The sequence below is a fragment of the Pristis pectinata genome, chromosome 37, assembly GCF_009764475.1.
Source record: "Pristis pectinata isolate sPriPec2 chromosome 37, sPriPec2.1.pri, whole genome shotgun sequence".
Taxonomy (NCBI): Eukaryota; Metazoa; Chordata; class Chondrichthyes; order Rhinopristiformes; family Pristidae; genus Pristis; species Pristis pectinata.
In genome coordinates, this window is record NC_067440.1 from 9,891,287 (window position 1) to 9,910,793 (window position 19,507).

Consider the following 19,507-nt stretch of genomic DNA (forward strand, 5'->3'; position numbering starts at 1 on the left):
GAGAGAAAGAAAGAGAGAGAGAGAGAGAGAGAGAGAGAGAGAGAGAACTAGGGAAAGAGAAGGAAGGGAGTGGTGTGTCTGTGTGGAGGGAGGGGGTGGGGAGGGTGAGAGGGAGAGAGAGACATGGAGAGGCAGAGAGAGAGAGAGAGGGAGAATGGGAGGGAGACCAGGAGAGAGTGAGAGAAGGAGAAGGGAGGGGGAGAGAGAGAGAGGAGAGGGAGAAAGAGAGAGAGAAAGCAAGGAAGAGAGGGGCGAGAAAGTCAGGAGAGAGACAGAGGGGGAGAAGGAGAGAAAGAGGGGATTGTGATAGTCAGGTTTGAGAGAGAGAATAGCGATAAGAGGAGAGTGGTTTTTGATGTGGGGGAGGAGGTACAGGAGCCTGAAGACCCACACTCAGTGATTCAGAAACAGCTTCTTCCCCTCCGCCATCAGATTTCTGAACGGTCCATGAACCCATGAACACTACCTCATTATTGCTCTTTTGCAATATTTTATTCATTTTTTGGTAACATAGTATTTTTTATGTCTTTGCAAAACAGCAAATTTCACTTCAAAGTAGTCCGTGATAATAAATCTGAAATCAAAAAGAGGACGATGACGGGGGAGGGGAGATAGGACGGGAGACAGGAGAGGAGGAAGCGATGGGATGCTGGAGAGATCTCAGGTAGGCCCACGGTAATGAACACACACAGAACACACACAGAAAGGGAAAGGTGTTCTGGCTGCAGTAATCTCTCCCACAGTTTTTAACTGCAGAGTCCCCAGGGATCGGTTCCTTACGCCAAGTGCTGCAACCTTCCCTCGCAGTTGTTTGTACTGACATGCTCGTGACTCAGTGTCCCCACGACCAGCTTGTCGTGTGAACTCAATCAAGTATGTCCGGACGGACCTCACTAATCTTGCGAGCGTGGGCTTACAAATTAGATGTTAAAAGAATGCAAGTGGATCGACCAGCACTCTCCAGGATGTGATTCAGGGCCTGGTTAGGGGTTGCCAGGCAACCCAGGCCTGATAAATTAATTGCCGCTCTTATTAATGAGAACACCAAGTGCTGGCTCATTGTGTAACTGATGATCTTGTGACCCACTCACACAACTAATAAGCTGTTAATGTTCAATAAACTGGCCTTCCACTCAACATCTTTATGGGGCTACATTTTTCGATTAAGATCTAACCACTATTTAAATAACATTTCCTGCTTACGGGACCTTGGCATGGTTAGAATTGCAATTGGAATTGGTTTATTATTGTCACATGTACTGAGGTACAGTGAAAAACTTTGTTTTGCATGGCATCCATACAGATCATTTCATCACATCAGTACATCGAGGTAGTACAAGGGAAAACATTGACAGATTGCAGAATAAAGTGTCACAGTTACAGAGAAAGTGCAGTGCAGGCAGACGATAAGGTGCAAGGCCAAAACAAGTTAGATTGGGAGGTCAACTTATCATACTAGGGGAACTGTTCAATGGTCTTATAACAGCGGGATAGAAGCTGTCCTTGAGCCTGATGGTATGTGCTTTCAGGCATTTGTATCTTCTGCCCGATGGGAGGGGGAGAAGAGAGAATGTCCAGGGTGGGTGGGGTCTTTGATTATGTTGGCTGCTTTACTAAAGCAGCGAAAAGTGGAGACAGAGTCCATGGAGGGGAGGCCAGTTTCAGTGACATGTTGAGCTGCGTCTACAACGCTCTACAGATATTCCACACGGGGCAGTTTAAGGTTTCTCATCTGAATGCTGGTTGCTTTTGTGGGCAAAGTGAGATCCCACAAGTTGGATGGGACAAGTGGCCCATTGGGTAGGACTGATGTTTCCAGTTTCAAGGCTCCATTGCTTCCCCGTACACCCTGACCCTTGTGGCTCAAATGTCAATCAATTTTCACCTTCAGTGACTCTGCCTTCACAGGTTTCCCAGGTAGATAATTCCAAAGAGACACGATAAGATAAGATAAGATCTTTATTAGTCACAGGTACATCGAAACACACAGTGAAATGCATCTTTTGCGTAGAATGTTCTGGGGGCAGCCCACAAGTGTCGCCATGTTTCCAGCGCCAACATAGCATGTCCACAACTTCCTAAACCGTACATCTTTGGAATGTGGGAGGAAACCGGAGCACCACGCAGCCACGGGGAGAATGTACAAACTCCTTACAGACAGTGGCGGGAACTGAACCCGGGTCGCTGGTGCTGTAATAGTGTTACGCTAACCGCTACACTACTGTGCCTGCCCTGAGTGTCTGAAAGAAGAATTTCCTCCTTCTTTCCATCGAAAATGGGTGCAGGACTTGTTGGTCAAGGTGTTAATGTAACACACAGAATCCTGAGCAAGGAAAGTACAGGGAATCGCTGTAGACCAAAGCTAGACCATATCCATTTCTGGACACTGCTCCTTAGGGAAGAGAGCAAGATTTCAGGCACACACAGAAGGGAATAGCAGCTTGCTGCTTTATCTGATGGTATCATGAAAGCAAATACAACAGGCAAAAGTGAGACCAGTTTAAAGTGGTCATAACCAATGTCTTTAATGCATAAGTGGTTTACAACGTTCAATTTGCAAATCTCACCAAGAAATCTGTTCATTTGGAAGCACCGTCACATTTTTAGCCCACAGTGGAAATCTCAAATACTAGAGGGCATAGCTTTAAGGTGAGAGGGGGAAAGTTTAAAAGAGTTTTATGGGGGAAGTTGTTCTTACACAGAGAGTGGTGGGTGCCTGGAACGTGCTGCTGGGGGAGGTGATGGAAGGAGATATGATGAACTCCTCTTCTTTAGACAGGCATGTGCGCTGGCAGGGAATGCAGAGATATAGACCATGTGCAGGCAGCTTGGGCTGGCATCATAGTAGGCACAGATATTGTGGGCCGAAGGGCCTGTTTCTGTACAGTACTGTTCTATGTTTATTTCCCAAGGAGCGTCAGCAGATCCACCAGTGTGAAGGAAGGAGGGGAGGGAGTGAGAATGAATTTATTGTGGTCGCTGTGTTTAAGTCATACTATTACCACATCCGACTTTTCTGTGATCTGGGGTTGCTGACAAGGACAGCATTTATTGCCCATCCCTAAATGCCCCTTGAGAAGGTGGGGAGCTGAGCCACCTTCTTGAACTGCTGCAGACCTTCTGGTGAAGGTGCTCCCTGGGTGCCGTTGGGGAGGGAGCTCCAGGATTTAGACCCAGTGACAGTGAAGGAAAAGCGAGATATTTACGTTCTGTAAGGTTCAAGGGGAACCTGCAGGTGGTGGTGTCCCCCTATGCCCAAAGCCCTTGTCCTTCCTGCGGTAGAGGTGGTGGGTTTGGGAGGTGCTGTGAGAGTAGCCCGGGTGAGCAACAGCCAGTGCATTTTGTAGATGGAGCCACTGAGAGCTTCACATGTTGGATGGGGTGCCAATCAAGTGGACTGCCCTGTCCCGCAAGACGTTGAGCTTCCAGGCAAGCGGAGAGCTTCCTGTCACACTCCTGACTTGCGTCTTGTGGACAGAGAAACAAATGGTTCAGGCACAACACCCTGGAGGAACTCAGTGGGTCAGGCAGCGTCTGTGGAGGGAAATAGAACAGTTGACATTTCAGGACATCAGGATTGGAATTTCCCTTGAGTTAGACCGAGTTGGAAGAGGTGCATCGAGGCACCACAGCACCGCCACTGGTGGGAGGGTGTATCACACCGTGACATGTTCCAATCGGCCATTTTTGCTTGGAAAGTTGACATAAGAATGGAAGGCCGCAGACGTGTGGGAACAACACCACGTGCTATAAAACCCCTCTGAAACACACACATGGAAAAATATTACTGTTTCTTCATCGCTCAGAGATCTAAGCAGTGGGAGCACGTTCACCAGAAAGACAGTTGCAGTTCCAGGGACAGCTCACCTCCACCTTCTTTGGGAACAGGCAACAAATTCCGGAAGATCCCGGTGGATAATAATAAAAAGAAATTGGGAAATTTAACGGGAAACGTGTGCCAGATTGAAGAAGTTACTAACACATTTCTAGAGCAGTGTTTCCAACACTCGGTGCAGACCACTTGCTGTTACTGAGGCCGAATTTTGTGGGTAGGGTCAAGCGATGCTGGGGACTGGCTGACGGTGAGAAAGTCAGGATGGCGAGGGTGGGGGTTCACGGTTTATTCTGCTGTTGGGGAATTAGAATCAGCTTCTCTGAATTGTTCAGCGCTGAGTCACCAACACAGTTGGCAGAGGCAGCTGGTGCAGAGGAAGATCCCAAGAGCAGTGGGCCCGCTCCTGGTGTGCTGGGGCACGTGGCAAGGAGGGCCCAGTTTGCGGATGTTGTTCGGGGCATCCGTGGAACTCCTCGCGGCTTTTCCAAAGAGTCTCATGGGAGATCCGCACTGGACCCTGTTTAAGGTCACAGTTGTTGGAACGCAAGGACACACCCCACTGGAAGAGCCGCTGCCTCACAGCTCCAGTGACCCAGGTTCGATCCTGACCTCTGGCGTTATATGTGTGTGTGTGTGTGTGTGTGTGTGTGTGTGTGTGTGTTTGTGTGGAATTTGCATGTTCTCCCTGTGACCGCATGGATTTTCCTCGGGACCTCCAGTTCCCTCCCACATCCCAACGATGTGCGGGGTCGGTGGGTTGATCGGCCGCTGTAAGTCACCCCCCTAGTGTGTGGGTGAGGGGTAGAATCTGGGGTGGGAGGGTGAGTCAATGGGAACATGGGGAGGAATAGTGCCCAGGTCCTCCCTGAGTTACAACAGGGTTCCGGTCCTGAGGACCATTCACAAACCCAAACGGTTCACAAGTTGGGCATGTGGCAACATATTTAGAAACATAGAAACATAGAAAACCTACAGCACAATTCAGGCTCTTCGACCCACAAAGCTGTGCCGAACATGTCCCTACCTTAGAAATTACTAGGCTTACCCATAGCCCTCTATTTTTCTCAGCTCCATGTACCAATCCAACAGTCTCCTAAAAGACACTATCGTATCCGCCTCCACCACCGTTGCCGGCAGCCCATTCCACACACTCACCACTCTCTGAGTAAAAAACTTACCCCTGACATCTCCTCTATATCCCAGCACCTTAAACCTGTGTCCTCTTGTGGCCACCATTTCAGCCCTGGGAAAAGCCTCTGACTATCCACCCGATCAATGCCCCTCATCATCTTATACACCTCTATCAGGTACCCCCTTCGTTGCTCCAAGAAGAAAAGGCCGAGTTCCCTCAAACTGCTTTCATGAGGCATGCTCTGCATTCCGGGCAGCATCCTTGTAAATCTCCTCTGCACCCTTTCTGTGGCTTCCACATTCTTCCTGTAGTGAGGAGACCAGAACTGAGCACAGTACTCTAAGTGGGGTCCGACCCAGGTCCTATATAGCTGCAACAATACCTCTCGGCTCCTAAATTCAATTCCCTCAGCAATAAGCTTGGTACGATGACTGCTCTGCCCAGGACCGCAAGAAACTGCAGGCAGCTGCAAACACAGCCCAGCCCACCACAAAAAACAGCCTACCCTCCATTGACTCCATCCACACCTTGCTGCCTCTGGAAAGCAGCCAACACAATCAAGGAACCCCCCCCCACCCCAGACACCCTCTCCTCTCCCTCCCCCACAGAAGACACAAAAGCCTGAAAACACGCACCACCAGGCTCAAAGTCAGCCCCCACTCAGCTGCTACAAGACGATTGAACAGACCTCCCGCATGATAAAGATGAACTCATAAACTCCCACTCTACCTCATCGTGGCCCTTGCACCTTATTGTCGGCCTGCACTGCACTTTCTCTGCAGCTGTAACACTACATCCTGTATTCTCTTTTTTTTCTTTTTAACTACCTCGATGTACTTATGTTTGGAATGATCTGTCTGGCTGGCACGCAATCAAAGGTTTTTCACTATATCTCAGCACATGTGGCAATAATAAACCGATTCTAATTAAACAACGACATCCTGTTATTTTCCCCAGTCGCTCTCTGTACCTGCCTTTTGTGAATGATGCACTGGGAGACCAAGATCCCTGTGTGACACACCATTCATTACATCTTGCCAACCAGCAAACGACGCATCGCATTTATACCCCCTTCCTGACTGTCAGGCAGTCAATCCTCCATCCACACCTCACAGGACGTCTGATACCACTGGCTTTTATTGTCGAGAATAACCTCTCATGTGGCAAATGCTCTCTGGGAACGGAAATAGAGCTCCCCCACCCATTCCCCTAAATCCATCAGCAAGTTCCAGTGATTCCCAATTCCCAATGGATCTCATCATCAGTGAACTCAGAGTCTAGTCTGCAAACTACTGGGACATGGACACGGACACGGACACGGACACATGCAGGGTGTACAGGGTCTGACACCGGGACACACACACTGGGTGTATAGGGTCTGACACTGGCCACAAACACACACACGCGCGCACACACACACACACGGGGTGTACAGGGTCTGACACTGGGACAGACAGACAGACAGACAGACAGACAGACAGACAGACAGACACACACACACACACACACACGGGGTGTACAGGGTCTGACACTGGGACACACACACACACACACACACAGGGTCTGACACTGCGACACACACACACAGGGTGTGCAGGGTCTGACAATGGGACACTGGGAGACACACACACACACACACACACACGGGGTCTGACACTGGGACACACGCACACACACGCGGCGTGTACAGGGTCTGACACTGGGACACACACACTGGGTGTACGGGGTTTGACACTGGGACACACACACACACACACACACATGGGGTGTACAGGGTCTGTCACTGGGATACACACACACACACACACACACACACACAGGGTGTACAGGGTCTGACACTGGGACACACGCACACACACACACACACACAGGGTGTACAGGGTCTGACACTGGGACTCTCACACACACACACACACACACACACACACACACACACACACACACGGGGTGTACAGGGTCTGACACTGCGACACACACACACAGGGTGTGCAGGGTCTGACAATGGGACACTGGGAGACACACACACACACACACACACACACGGGGTCTGACACTGGGACACACGCACACACACGCGGCGTGTACAGGGACTGACACTGGGACACACACACTGGGTGTACGGGGTTTGACACTGGGACACACACACACACACACACACACACAGGGTGTACAGGGTCTGACACTGGGACTCTCACTCTCACACACACACACACACACACACACACAGGGTGTACAGGGTCTGACACTGGGACACACACACAGAGGGTGTGCAGGGTCTGACAATGGGACACTGGGAGACACACACACACACACACACACACACACACACACACGGGGTCTGACACTGGGACACACGCACACACATGCGGCGTGTACAGGGTCTGACACTGGGACACACACTGGGTGTACGGGGTTTGACACTGGGACACACACACACACACACACATGGGGTGTACAGGGTCTGTCACTGGGATACACACACACACACACACAGGGTGTACAGGGTCTGACACTGGGACACGCACACGCACACACACACACAGGGTGTACAGGGTCTGACACTGGGACTCTCACACACACACACACGGTGTACAGGGTCTGACACTGGGACAGACAGACAGACAGACAGACACACACACACACAGGGTGTACAGGGTCTGACACTGGGACACACACACACACACAGGGTCTGACACTGCGACACACACACACGGGGTGTGCAGGGTCTGACAATGGGACACTGGGAGACACACACACACACACACACACACACGGGGTCTGACACTGGGACACACAACTGGGTGTACAGGGTCTGACACTGGGACACGCACAAACACATGGGGTGTACAGGGTCTGACACTGGGACACACACACTGGGTGTACGGGGTTTGACACTGGGACACACACACACACACACACACATGGGGTGTACAGGGTCTGTCACTGGGATACACACACACACACAGACACACACACAGGGTGTACAGGGTCTGACACTGGGACACACACACAGACACACACACACACACACACACAGGGTGTACAGGGTCTGACATGAAGGTGGACTGGGAAATCCAGCAAGGCGGTAGTACTCAGGAGAGTGAGTTTGTGGAATGTCTAAGGGATGTTTTTCTGGAGCAACTTATTGAGGAGCCCACCAGGGGATCGGCTGTTTTGGATTGGGTGCTGTGTAGTGAACCCGAGGTGATTAGGGAACTAAAGGTAAAGGAACCACTGGGAACAAGTGATCACAATATGATTGAGTTTAGTTTCAAGTTTGAGAAGGAGAAGCTGATAACTGGTGTATCGATATTTCAGTGGAATAAGGGAAATTACAAAGGTATGAGAGAAGAGTTGGCCCAAATTGATTGGAGGAGTAAGTTAGCTGGAGGGACGGCAGAGGAGAAATGGAAGAAATTTCTACAGGAAATAAGGAAAATGCAGGATAGATATATTCCAAGAAAAAAGAAGGTTTTGAATGGAAAAAAGGCACAGATGTGGATAACGAGGGAGGTGAAGGATAAAATAAAAGCAAAAGGGGCAGCGTACAAAGTAGCAAAAATTAGTGGGAAAACAGAAGATTGGAACGATTTTAAAAATCTGCAGAGAGAAACTAAGAAGGTCATTAGGAAAGCAAAGATGAGTTACGAAAGGAAGCTGGCGGACAACATTCGGAAGGATTCTAAGAGTTTTTTTAAATACATAAGGAATAAAAGAGAGACACGGGTTGACATAGGACCAATTGATAACGGTGCAGGAGGTATTATAATGGACGATAGTGAGATGGCAAGGGAATTGAATGAATATTTTGCATCGGTCTTCACCGTGGAGGACATAAGCAATGTGCCCGTTAGTCAGGAGTCTCACGAATTGGAGCTGAGTTCAATTGAGATTAATAGGGAGAAGGTGCTTGGAAAACTAAAGGGGCTTAAGGCTGATAAGTCTCCCGGACCGGATGAGGTGCATCCCCGGGTTCTGAAGGAGGTGGCTGTGGAGATAGCGGAGGCATTGGCGATTATTTTTCAGGAATCGATAGATTCTGGCATGGTTCCGGAGGACTGGAGGGTAGCGAATGTAGTTCCGTTGTATAAGAAAGGTGGGAGGCAGCACAAAGGCAATTACAGACCTATTAGTCTGACGTCAGTGGTGGGAAAATTATTGGAGTCTATCCTCAAGGAGGAGGTTGCCGAATACCTAGAGGCGCAAGGCAAGATAGGACCTAGTCAACATGGTTTTGTGAAGGGGAGGTCCTGTCTGACCAACCTATTGGAGTTTTTTGAAGAAATCACAGGTAGGGTGGATAAGGGAGAGGCGGTAGACGTTGTGTATTTAGACTTTCAAAAGGCCTTCAATAAGGTGCCTCGCAAGAGACTGATTAATAAGATGAGAGGTCATGGAATTATGGGCAGGGTAGCAGAATGGGTGGAGCATTGGCTGGTTGGCAGGAAGCAAAGGGTGGAAATGAAAGGATCTCGTTCTGGTTGGTTACCGGTTACTAGTGGTGTGCCGCAGGGGTCGGTTTTGGGGCCGCTCCTTTTTACCTTGTACATCAATGATTTGGATGATGGAATAAATGGTTGTGTGGCTAAGTTTGCGGATGACACCAAGATAAGTGGAGGAGTAGGGAGCATAGAGGAAATAGAAAGGATGCAGAGGGACCTAGACAGTTTAGGAGAATGGGCAAGGAAATGGCAGATGAGATTCAATGTTGAGAAATGTGCAGTTGTACACTTTGGAAGCAGAAATAAGCGGGTAGATTATTATCTAGAAGGAGAGAAGATTGAAAGTACAGTAGTACAAAGGGACTTGGGGGTACTCGTACAAGATACCTTAAAAGTTAACCACCAGGTTGGATCGGTGGTTAAGAAAGCGAATGCTATGTTGGCATTCATCTCGAGAGGTATAGTGTATAAAAGTAAGGAAGTGTTGATGAGGCTCTACGGGGCGCTAGTGAGGCCTCATTTGGAATACTGTGCGCAGTTTTGGGCCCCACATCTTAGGAAGGATGTGCTGACGTTGGAGAGGGTTCAGAGGAGATTTACGAGAATGATTCCGGGAATGAAAGGGCTTAAGTATGATGAGCGTTTGTCGGCTCTTGGACTGTACTCACTGGAGTACAGAAGGATGAGAGGGGACCTCGTAGCGACATTTAAAATGTTGACAGGTAAGGATAGAGTAGATGTGGCTAGGCTGTTTCCCTTGGTGGGCGTGTCCAGGACCAGAGGGCACAATCTTAGAATTAGAGGGTACAGTTTCAAGACAGAGATGAGGAGAAGTTTCTTTACCCAGAGGGTGGTGAAATTGTGGAACTCCTTGCCACGCACAGCAGTGGAGGCCAGATCAGTGGGGGTATTCAAGGAGGAGATAGACAGATATCTAAATAGTCAGGGTATCAAGGGATATGGGGATAAGGGTGGCAAATGGGATTAGAATAGTTTTTTTTTCTTCTTTTTTTCCCACCCCATTTCTTTTTCCCTTTTCCTTGGAGCAGACTCGATGGGCCGAATGGCCTGCTTCTGCTCCCTTATCTTGTGATCTTGTGACTCACAACTGGGTGTACGGGGTCTGACACTGGGACACACGCACACACACGCGGGGTGTACAGGGTCTGACACTGGGACACACACACTGGGTGTACGGGGTTTGACACTGGGACACACACACACACACACACATGGGGTGTACAGGGTCTGTCACTGGGATACACACACACACACACACACACACACGGGTGTGTGTGTGTGTGTGTCCCAGTGTCAGACCCTGTACACCGTGTGTGTGTGTGTGTGTGTGTGTGTGTGTGTGTGTGTGTGTGTGTGTGTGTGTGTGTCTTAATGTCAGACCCCGTACACCCAGTGTGTGTGTCCCAGTAAAATCATCGGCCAACCAAGGGCAACGTGTTGTTAGACCAGGGCGTTAACTCAACCATACAGATGTAACCATGAACCTGGCAGAAGGTACCTGCAGCAGCCAGAAAATCCATCTCACTGGTCTCCCAAAGGCTGGTTTGTATGTACGGGCCATACACAAGTCAGTTCTTCATAACCTGGGGAGGATCTTTACAGGGAAATGGGATAGCCAGTACAGATTTGATGGGCCAAATGGCCTCCTTCCAAGCTGCAAGGGAATATAACGGAGGGAAAGGACCTCTGGGTCAATGGGCTACTGAGTTGGCTTCAGGAAGTGGGGCGGTGCACACGCCCCTGTCTGTATCAACGGTGCTATGGCAGAAATGGTTGAGAGCTTCAAGTCCCCAGGTGTAAACATCACCAATAGCCTGTCCTGGTCCAACTACGTGGATGCTATGGCCAAGAAAGTACACCAGCACCTCTACTTCCATAGAAAGCTAAGGAAATTCGGCATGTCCCCGTTGACCCTCACCAATTTTTATAGGTGCACCATCGAAAGTATCTGATGCGGATGTATCATGGCTTGGTATGGCAACTGCTCTGCCCCAGACTGCAAGAAACTGCAGAAAGTTGTGGACACAGCCCAGCCCATCATGGAAACCAGCCTCTCCTCCACGGACTCTATCCACACTTCTTGCTCTCTCAGTAAAGCAGCCAGCATAATCAAAGACCCCACCCACCCTGGACATTCTCACTTCTCCCCCCTCCCACTGGGTAGAAGATACAAAAGCCTGAAAGCACGTACCACCAGGCTCAAGGACAGCTTCTATCCTGCTGTGATAAGACTATTGAACGGTCCCCTAGTGCGATAAGATGGACTCTTGACCTCACAATAAGATAAGATATCTTTATTGGTCACATGTACATCGAAACACACAGTGAAACGCATCTTTTGTGTAGAGTGTTCTGGGGCCAGCCCGCAAGTGTCACCACGCTTCCGGTCCCAACATAGCACGCCCACAACTTCCTAACCCGTACGTCTTTGGAATGTGGGAGGAAACCGGAGCACCCGGAAGAAACCCATGCTGACACGAGGAGAACATACAAACTCCTTACAGATAGCGGCCGGAATTGAACCCTGGTCGCTGGCGCTGTGATAGCATTACACTAACCACTACACTACCTCGTTATGGCCTTGCACCTTATTGTCTGCCCGCACTGCACTTTCTCTGTAACTGGAATACTTTATTCTGCATTCTGTTATTGCTTTTCACTTTGTACTACTGTAAAAGTAACTGGAGATGTAAAGGTTAATAACGTACGGCTGTTATTGCTTCAACCATGGCGTGACTATAGCTGTGACTGCAAGATGTGCAGGTGCTTGGGAGCGTTTAGGGCATATCTTGTTTTGCGAATAGTTTGCTGTAAGCAACCACCCAAGTATGTGCAACTTCACACGTAGGCATCTTTAGATTAGGTATAAAAGGAGGGACACAAACGTGTAAATCTTTTAGGATCAGTACAGAGCTTGAGTTACACTGTTTACTCTTTCTTTGTATCCCTCACTCCCGCTAGCGACTCTCACTAGCGTTAAACAATAAAGCACTAATTGTACGCTCCTTGGTTCGGTTGTTGTCTACTTTATTACAGCGCGGGTCGACTTTCACACTGCCTCAAAGTAGTCATAATTTTGAATTGATCTGTATGGATGGCATGCAATATGTTTTTCACTGTATCTCGGTACATGTGACATTAGTAAACCAATTACCAATATTGCCTTAAAGCTCTGCCTCCAAGACCTTCTGCCCCTCAAGGAGCCTTTGATAGGACAGACCGAAGGCGGTCTGGCAGAAGGACTGCATGTTGGACCACAAGGACAGGTCCATGTATATAAGGCAGTATATGGGACCCTGAAGCAACCTGAGAGCCTTGCGCAGCTGAAAAACGAACTGGGCTCTGGCCTGAGGGAAATTCTTCCCGAAGATGTCGATGTTGAGTCGGTGGTTGGCTCCCTCAGGTACCTTGTAGGCGTTGGAGCACAGGCTTAGAACGGTGGGGTCCACCGTGCTGTCTGCCATCCAGGTGATGCCTCGCTTCAGGAGAATCTCCAGGTTGCTATCGGAAGGCTTGTAAGGGATCCAGTCCAGGATGATGGTGCCCCCTGGCAGCACCCCTTCCACCACCCTCCGGTCCAGGAACACCTTCTTGACCTCGCCCGCCCCCAGTTGAATGGGCTCTTCCCATTCCTCCCCACTCCCCCTCAGGTGGCCGATGACAGACTCCAGCTTGGGCTGCAGCTCCTCTGCCACGAAGTGTATCACCAGCACCTCCTGTGGGCAGAGGAAGAGTCCAGCTTCAGGTAATGTCTTTCCCCGCCGGGGGCACTCGCGCGGCACAACGTCGCGGCAAAGGCAGGTCGTTCGGGCACAGCAAGATTCCACAGAAAAGTTCCGTGGTGAGGGGGGGGGGGTAGTTAAGGGTTGCGGGGGGAAGGCGGGAGGGTGGGGTTGAGGGGAAAAGAAAAGCAGCCTAATTCTGCTCCCATGGTGACTGACGTGAGGGACGGCTGTTGTCGGTGGTTTGAGTGGGGTGTAAACACCGGTCCCTGCTCCTCTGAGACAGTGGACACAAGGATTGAAACCCAATCCTACCCCCATCAGCACAGCAGTGCAGCGGTAAAAGCCGCTTCCACACACCTCCTGAGACCCAGGTTTGATCCCGACCTCCGGTGCTGTGTGTGTGTGTGCGCGCGCGCGCGTGTATGTGCGTATCTGTGTATGTGTGTGTGTGTGTGTGTGTGTGTGTGTGTGTGTGTGTGTGTGCGCGTCTGTGTGTGTGTGCGTGTATGTGCGTATCTGTGTGTGTATGTGTGTGTGTGCGCGCGCGCGCGCGTGTATGTGCGTATCTGTGTGTGTGTGTGTGTGTGTGTGGTGTGTATGTGTGTGTGTGCCTCTGTGTGTGTGCGTGTATGTGCGTATCTGTGTGTGTATGTGTGTGTGTGTGTGTGTGTGTGTGTGTCTGGGTGTGTGTGTGTGTGTGTCTGGGTGTGTGTGCGTGTATGTGTGATCTGTGTGTGTGTGTGTGCGCGCATGCGTGTGTGTGTGTTTGTGTGTGTGTGTGTGTCTGTGTGTCTGTGTCTGGGTGTGTATGTGTGTGTGTGTCTGGGTGTGTGCGTGTATGTGTGTATCTGTGTGTGTGTGTGTGTGTGCGTGCGTGTGTCTGCGTGTGTCTGCGTGTATGTGCGTATCTGTGTGTGTGTGTCTGTCTGTGTCTGGGTGTGTATGTGTCTGTGTGTGCGTGCGTGTATGTGTGTATCTGTGTGTGTGTGTGTGTGTGTGTGTGTGTGTGTGAGTGTGTGGAGTTCACACGTTCTCCCTTGTGACCGAGTGGGTTTACCCCGGGGTGCTCCGGTTTCCTCCCGCATCCCAACGATGTTAATTGGCTGCTGTAAATTGCCTCTAGTATCTGGGTGATCATGCCAACCATCAGGTACCCATCTATGCTAATCCTATTCACCAGTCTGTGCCTTGCCTGTTCAAGTGATCGCCTATTTCAATGCAGTGAGGGTCTCTGCTATCTGAAGCAGCATGTGCCAAATTCCAACTCCCCTCTGAGTGAAGAAATTCCTCCTCCGATCACCTCTAAACCTCTTAACCCTTACGCTGTAGTTTTAGACATCTCTGCTGTGGATGTAAAATTGGATTAATTTATTTTTGATAACGAACTAACAGGGAATGGGCTATTTTTGATTTGGTATTATGTGATGAGAAAGGATTATCTGGTGATCTGCCTTGGCTGCACAAGTTGATAGGGTGGTAAAGAAGGCGTACGACATGCTTGCCTTTATTTGTCGAGGCGTTGACTACAAGAGTCAGGAAGTCAAGCTGCAGCTTTATAAAACTCTGGTTAGGCCGCACCTGGAATATTGCATTCAATTCTGGTCGCCCCATTACAGGAAGGATGTGGAGGCTTTGGAGAGGGTGCAGAGGTTCACCAGGATACTGCCTGGATTAGAGGGTATGTGCTATAAGGAGAGGTTGGACAAACATGTGTTGTTTTCTCTGGAGCGGCAGAGGCTGAGGGGAGACCTGATAGAAGTTTATACGATTATGAGAGGCACAGATAGAGCAGACAGCCGGTATCTTCTTCCCAGGGTAGAAAGGTCTAATGCTAGAGGGTATTTATTTAAGGTGAGAGGGGGTAAGTTTAAAGGAGACATGTAGAACATGTTTTTTTATGCAGAGTGGTGGGTGCCTGGAACGGGCTGCCAGGGGTGGTGGTGGAGGCAGATACGATAGAGGGGTTTAAGGGGCTCTCAGACAGGTACGTGAATGTGCAGAGAATAGAGGGATGTGGACATTGTGTAGGCAGAAGGGATTCGTTTGGTTAGGCATTTAATTACTAGTTTAATTAGTTCAGCACAACATTGTGGGCTGAAGGGCATTTTATACACTCCCATCATACTGTGATCACTCTTCCCTGAGTAATTGACTCACCAAGGCACAGAAGACCATGGACCTAAATGGGATTAATGTAGGTAGATACAATGGGCAGCATGAATATGGCGGGCCGGAAGGCCTGTCTCTGTGCTCCGTGAGTCAATGACTTCATGTCTGTAGACAGCCCATATCTTTTTCCCGGGGTCGAAATGTCTAATACTAGAGGGCATGCATTTGAGGTGAGAGGGGGTAAGTCCAAAGGAGATGTGCGGGGGCAAGTTATTTTTTTACACAGAGAGTGGTGGGTGCCTGGAATGCGCTGCCGGGGGTGGTGGTGGAGGCAGATACGATAGGAGGCTCATAGATAGGCACATGAATGTACAGAGAATGGAGGGATGCGGACATTGTGTAGGCAGAAGGGATAAATTTAGTTAGGTGTTTAATTTGGCACAACATTGTGGGACAAAGGGCCTGTTCCTGTGCTGTACTGTTCTATGTTCTAATGCAATGATGTGATTCTGTAATCGCTGAACAAATCTCATTTATAAAAGGAAGAGGAAATGAGATTCGATAGTACCTGGCTGCATATCAACCGGAACTTTGTAAAAACGTCAGGGCTCAGCTGACCAGTTCTGGTGTACCGCCGTACCTCCAGGCTCGGGAACTGGGATTTAATCAGGGCCAAGGCGTACCGCTGGATCAGGCCTGCAATTCCTTTGCCTCTCTCATTGGGGGCCACCCTCAAGCCTTCCACCACAGCGGTATGGCCATCGTCGATGACACACACCGACACGAGAGCGACCTGCCAATGATAACAACAAACTGGGTTCACACCAGATGCAGAAACATTCCCCCGAGGCTCGACAACAGAACGTCAATTGGATAAAGATTTAAAATTAGGAAGTTGAGAAACCTGGAAAGATGATAGAGAGACTCACAGAGGAAAACAGGCCCTTCAGCCCACCGAGTTAGTGCTGACCATCGTGCACCCATTTAGAATCATCCCACTCTAACCCATTTTATTTCTCCCACATTCCCATTAACTGTCCCTCACCCACACCCTAGGGGCAATTTACGGCGGCCAATTACCCCACTGACTCCGCACGTCATTGGGAATATGGGAGTGAACAGGAGCACCCGGGGGTAACCCATGCGGTCACAGGGAGAGGGTGCAAACTCCACACACACACACACACGCACGCACGCACGCACGCACTCACGCACACACACACACACAGCGCCAGAGATCAGGATCTAACCCGGGTCTCTGGAGATGTGAGGCTGTGCCACTGTGACTCCTAAATAAAAAATAAAACTGGGGAAATACAAGAAGGCAAGGGAGCATACAATAACTTGGGGGATATGAAGAGGTATGGCTTTGGAGGAACTTTGAGCTTGCAACCTTAGGTTCACGGGAGGTGTGGAATATAAAAGCAGGGAGATTATGCTAGAACCATGTACAACACCAAGACAATGAACAAATTTAGATCAATATATGTTGGAGTATAGAAGAATGAGGGGTGATCTTATTGAAACACGTAAACAGGTAAATTGGTAAATTGTTTTATTACCGTCACGTGTACCGAGGTACGGTGAAAAACTTGTCTTGCACACCGTTCGTACAGATCAATTGATTACACAGTGAATTGAGGTAGTAAAAGGTAAAACGATAACAGAATGCAGAATAAAATGTTACAGTGACAGAGAAAGTGAAGTCCAGGCAGACAATAAGGTGCAAGGTCATAACGAGTTAGATTGTGAGGTCAAGAGTCCATTTTATCGTACTAGGGAATCGTTCAATAGTCTTATAACAGCGGGATAGAAGCTGTCCTTGAGCCTGGTGGTACGTGCTTTCAGACTTTTGTAGCTTCTGTCTGATGGGAGGGGGGAGAAGAGAGAATGTCTGGGGTGGGTAGGGTCTTTGGTTATGTTGGCTGCTTTACCGAGGCAGCGAGAAGTGTAGACAGAGGTCATGGAGGGGAGGCTGCTTTGACAGGGTAGATGTTGAGATGTTTCCAGTAATAGGTAGGTCTCAAGCAAGGGGATATAGTTACAAGATAAGGGGGCAGTCACTAAAAACTGAAGTCTGTACTAACTTATCACAGATGGTGGTGAATCTCTGCACTTCCTAACCCCAGATGTTGGATCACAGAAGGTATTTGAAATATCTGAAAGATCATGAGATTGAGGGTTATGTTGAACTGCCACAGAAAGAGGAGTTGAGGCCTGGGATCATATTGAGTCGTGGGACAGGCTTGAGGGGCCGAGTGGCCTATGCCTCCTGCTCTTATTTTCTTGTGTTCTCAGGACATTAGTAAAGACCACAGTTGTGCACTGTGGACAGTTCCGCTCACCACCTTATGAGGGGAGATGTGATTGTGAGGATGTACTGCTGAGGCTTTATAAGGCGTTGGTCAGACCGCATCTGGAATATGGTGAGCAATTTTGGGCCCCGTATCTAAGGAGGGATGTGCTGGCCCTGGAGAGGGTCCAGAGGAGGTTCACAAGAATGATCCCAGGAACGGAAGGCTCAATGTATGAGGAGCATTTGATGTCTCTGGGCCTGTACTCAATGGAGTTTAGAAGGATGGTGGGGGGGGGGGGGGGGGGGGTGGGGAATCTCATTGAAACCTGAAAACTGAAAGGCCTGGATAGAGCGGACGTGGAGAGGATGTTTCCGTCAGTGGGAGAGTCCAGGATCCGAGGGCACAGCCTCAGAATAAAGGGACATCACTTTAGAACTGAGATGAGGAGGAATTTCTTCAGCCAGAGGGCGGTGAATCTGTGGAATTCGTTGCCACAGAGGGCTGTGGAGGCCAAGTCATTGGGGGTATATAAGGCAGAGACTGATAGGTTCTTGATGGGGAAGAGGATTAAGGATTACTGGGAGGAGGTGGGAGAATGGGGTTCAGAAAAGGATACCACAATTGAATGGTGGAGTAGACTTGATGGCCTAATTCTGCTCCTATGTCCTATGACTGGCAGGGAGCTTCGGGTGAGGTTGGTGGGGTTCATGCGTTGGGGGAGGGGAAGGGGAGCGAGGGGAAGCCACGGGCAGTCGGCTCGACACGGGAACGGTCCCACACTCACCACACGGCCCTCCTTCTTGGCCAGGATCACCCTGCGCAACGGCTCCTTCAGCCAGTTATGGTAACGGACAGGCAGGTAGTCGAGGCCATTGTAGATGTCCACGGAGATGGACATCACCTGCTCAAAGTCGTCTGCCTGGGCAAGGCAGAACTCCAGCCCATGAGTCGCTCCCTCCATCCTGGAGAGGAAACCAGATGTGGTTAAGCAGGGCCTACATACCTTCTTGCAGCTCTTCCTCCTGCCCGGAGACTGGACTGGAACTCAGCCTGAGATCCACTCAGCCAAACAGGCCCTGGGATAAGTCCCGGAGGTCGGGTGTGAAGGTGGATCTTAAGACTAACAGTAGTGCTCAGACTAGGCACGAATGTCTCTCCCACTCGGGAATATTTGACTCAGCTCTCATTGGCCCCATCACTCTGCCTGTGCCTTCACACACCATGCGGTTGAGGAATGCATCGAGTGATCCACTGAAGGTGTCAAAAACCCCTGGAGATTGCCCCCTGACTCAATTTTGGCACTGTTGCACTTGCAAGCATGCTCGTGACATACTCCTGTTTACATCAATGGTGCCGAGGTGGACATTGTCGAGAGCTTCAAGTTCCTAGCTGTAAACATCACCAATAGCCTGTCCTGGTCCAACCACGTAGACGCCACGGCCAAGAAAGCTCACCAGTCCCTCTACTTCCTCAGAAGTTTAAGGATATTCAGCATGTCCCCGTTGACCCTCACCAATTTTTATTGAAAGCATCCTATGCGATGCATCACGGCTTGGTACAGCAACTGCTCTGCCTGTGACTGCAAGAAACTGCAGAGAGTTGTGAACACAGCTCAGCACATCACAGAAACCAGCCTCTCCTCCATGGACTCTGGTTACACTTCTCACTGCCTCGGTAAAGCAGCCAGCATAATCAAAGACCCCACCCAACCTGGATATTCTCTCTTCTCCCCCGTCCCATTGAGCAGAAGATACAAGACCCTGAAAGCACGTACCACCAGGCTCAAGGACAGCTTCTATCCCACTGTATTGAATGGACCTCTTGTATGATAAGATAGACTCTTGAATCTACCTCATCGTGGCCCTTGCACCTTATTGTCTGCTTGCACTGCACTTTCCCTGTAACTGTAACACTATATTCTGCATTCCGTTATTGTTTTTCCCTTG

General features: G+C 49.7%; 1 protein-coding gene across 1 annotated transcript in view; it reads right to left on the minus strand.

Moving 5' to 3' along the window:
- Nucleotides 1-12,594: 12,594 nt before the first annotated feature.
- LOC127586517 (histidine N-acetyltransferase-like) overlaps nt 12,595-19,507 on the minus strand; it is a 28,904-nt gene continuing 21,991 nt past the window's right edge. Inside the window, exons 2-4 of the mRNA XM_052044531.1 lie at nt 18,346-18,523; nt 15,833-16,057; nt 12,595-13,146 (exon numbers count right to left, since the gene is read on the minus strand). Coding sequence (XP_051900491.1) covers nt 12,595-13,146; nt 15,833-16,057; nt 18,346-18,522 — 954 coding nt within the window. The 5' untranslated portion in view covers nt 18,523. The remainder of the gene's footprint in view (nt 13,147-15,832; nt 16,058-18,345; nt 18,524-19,507) is intronic.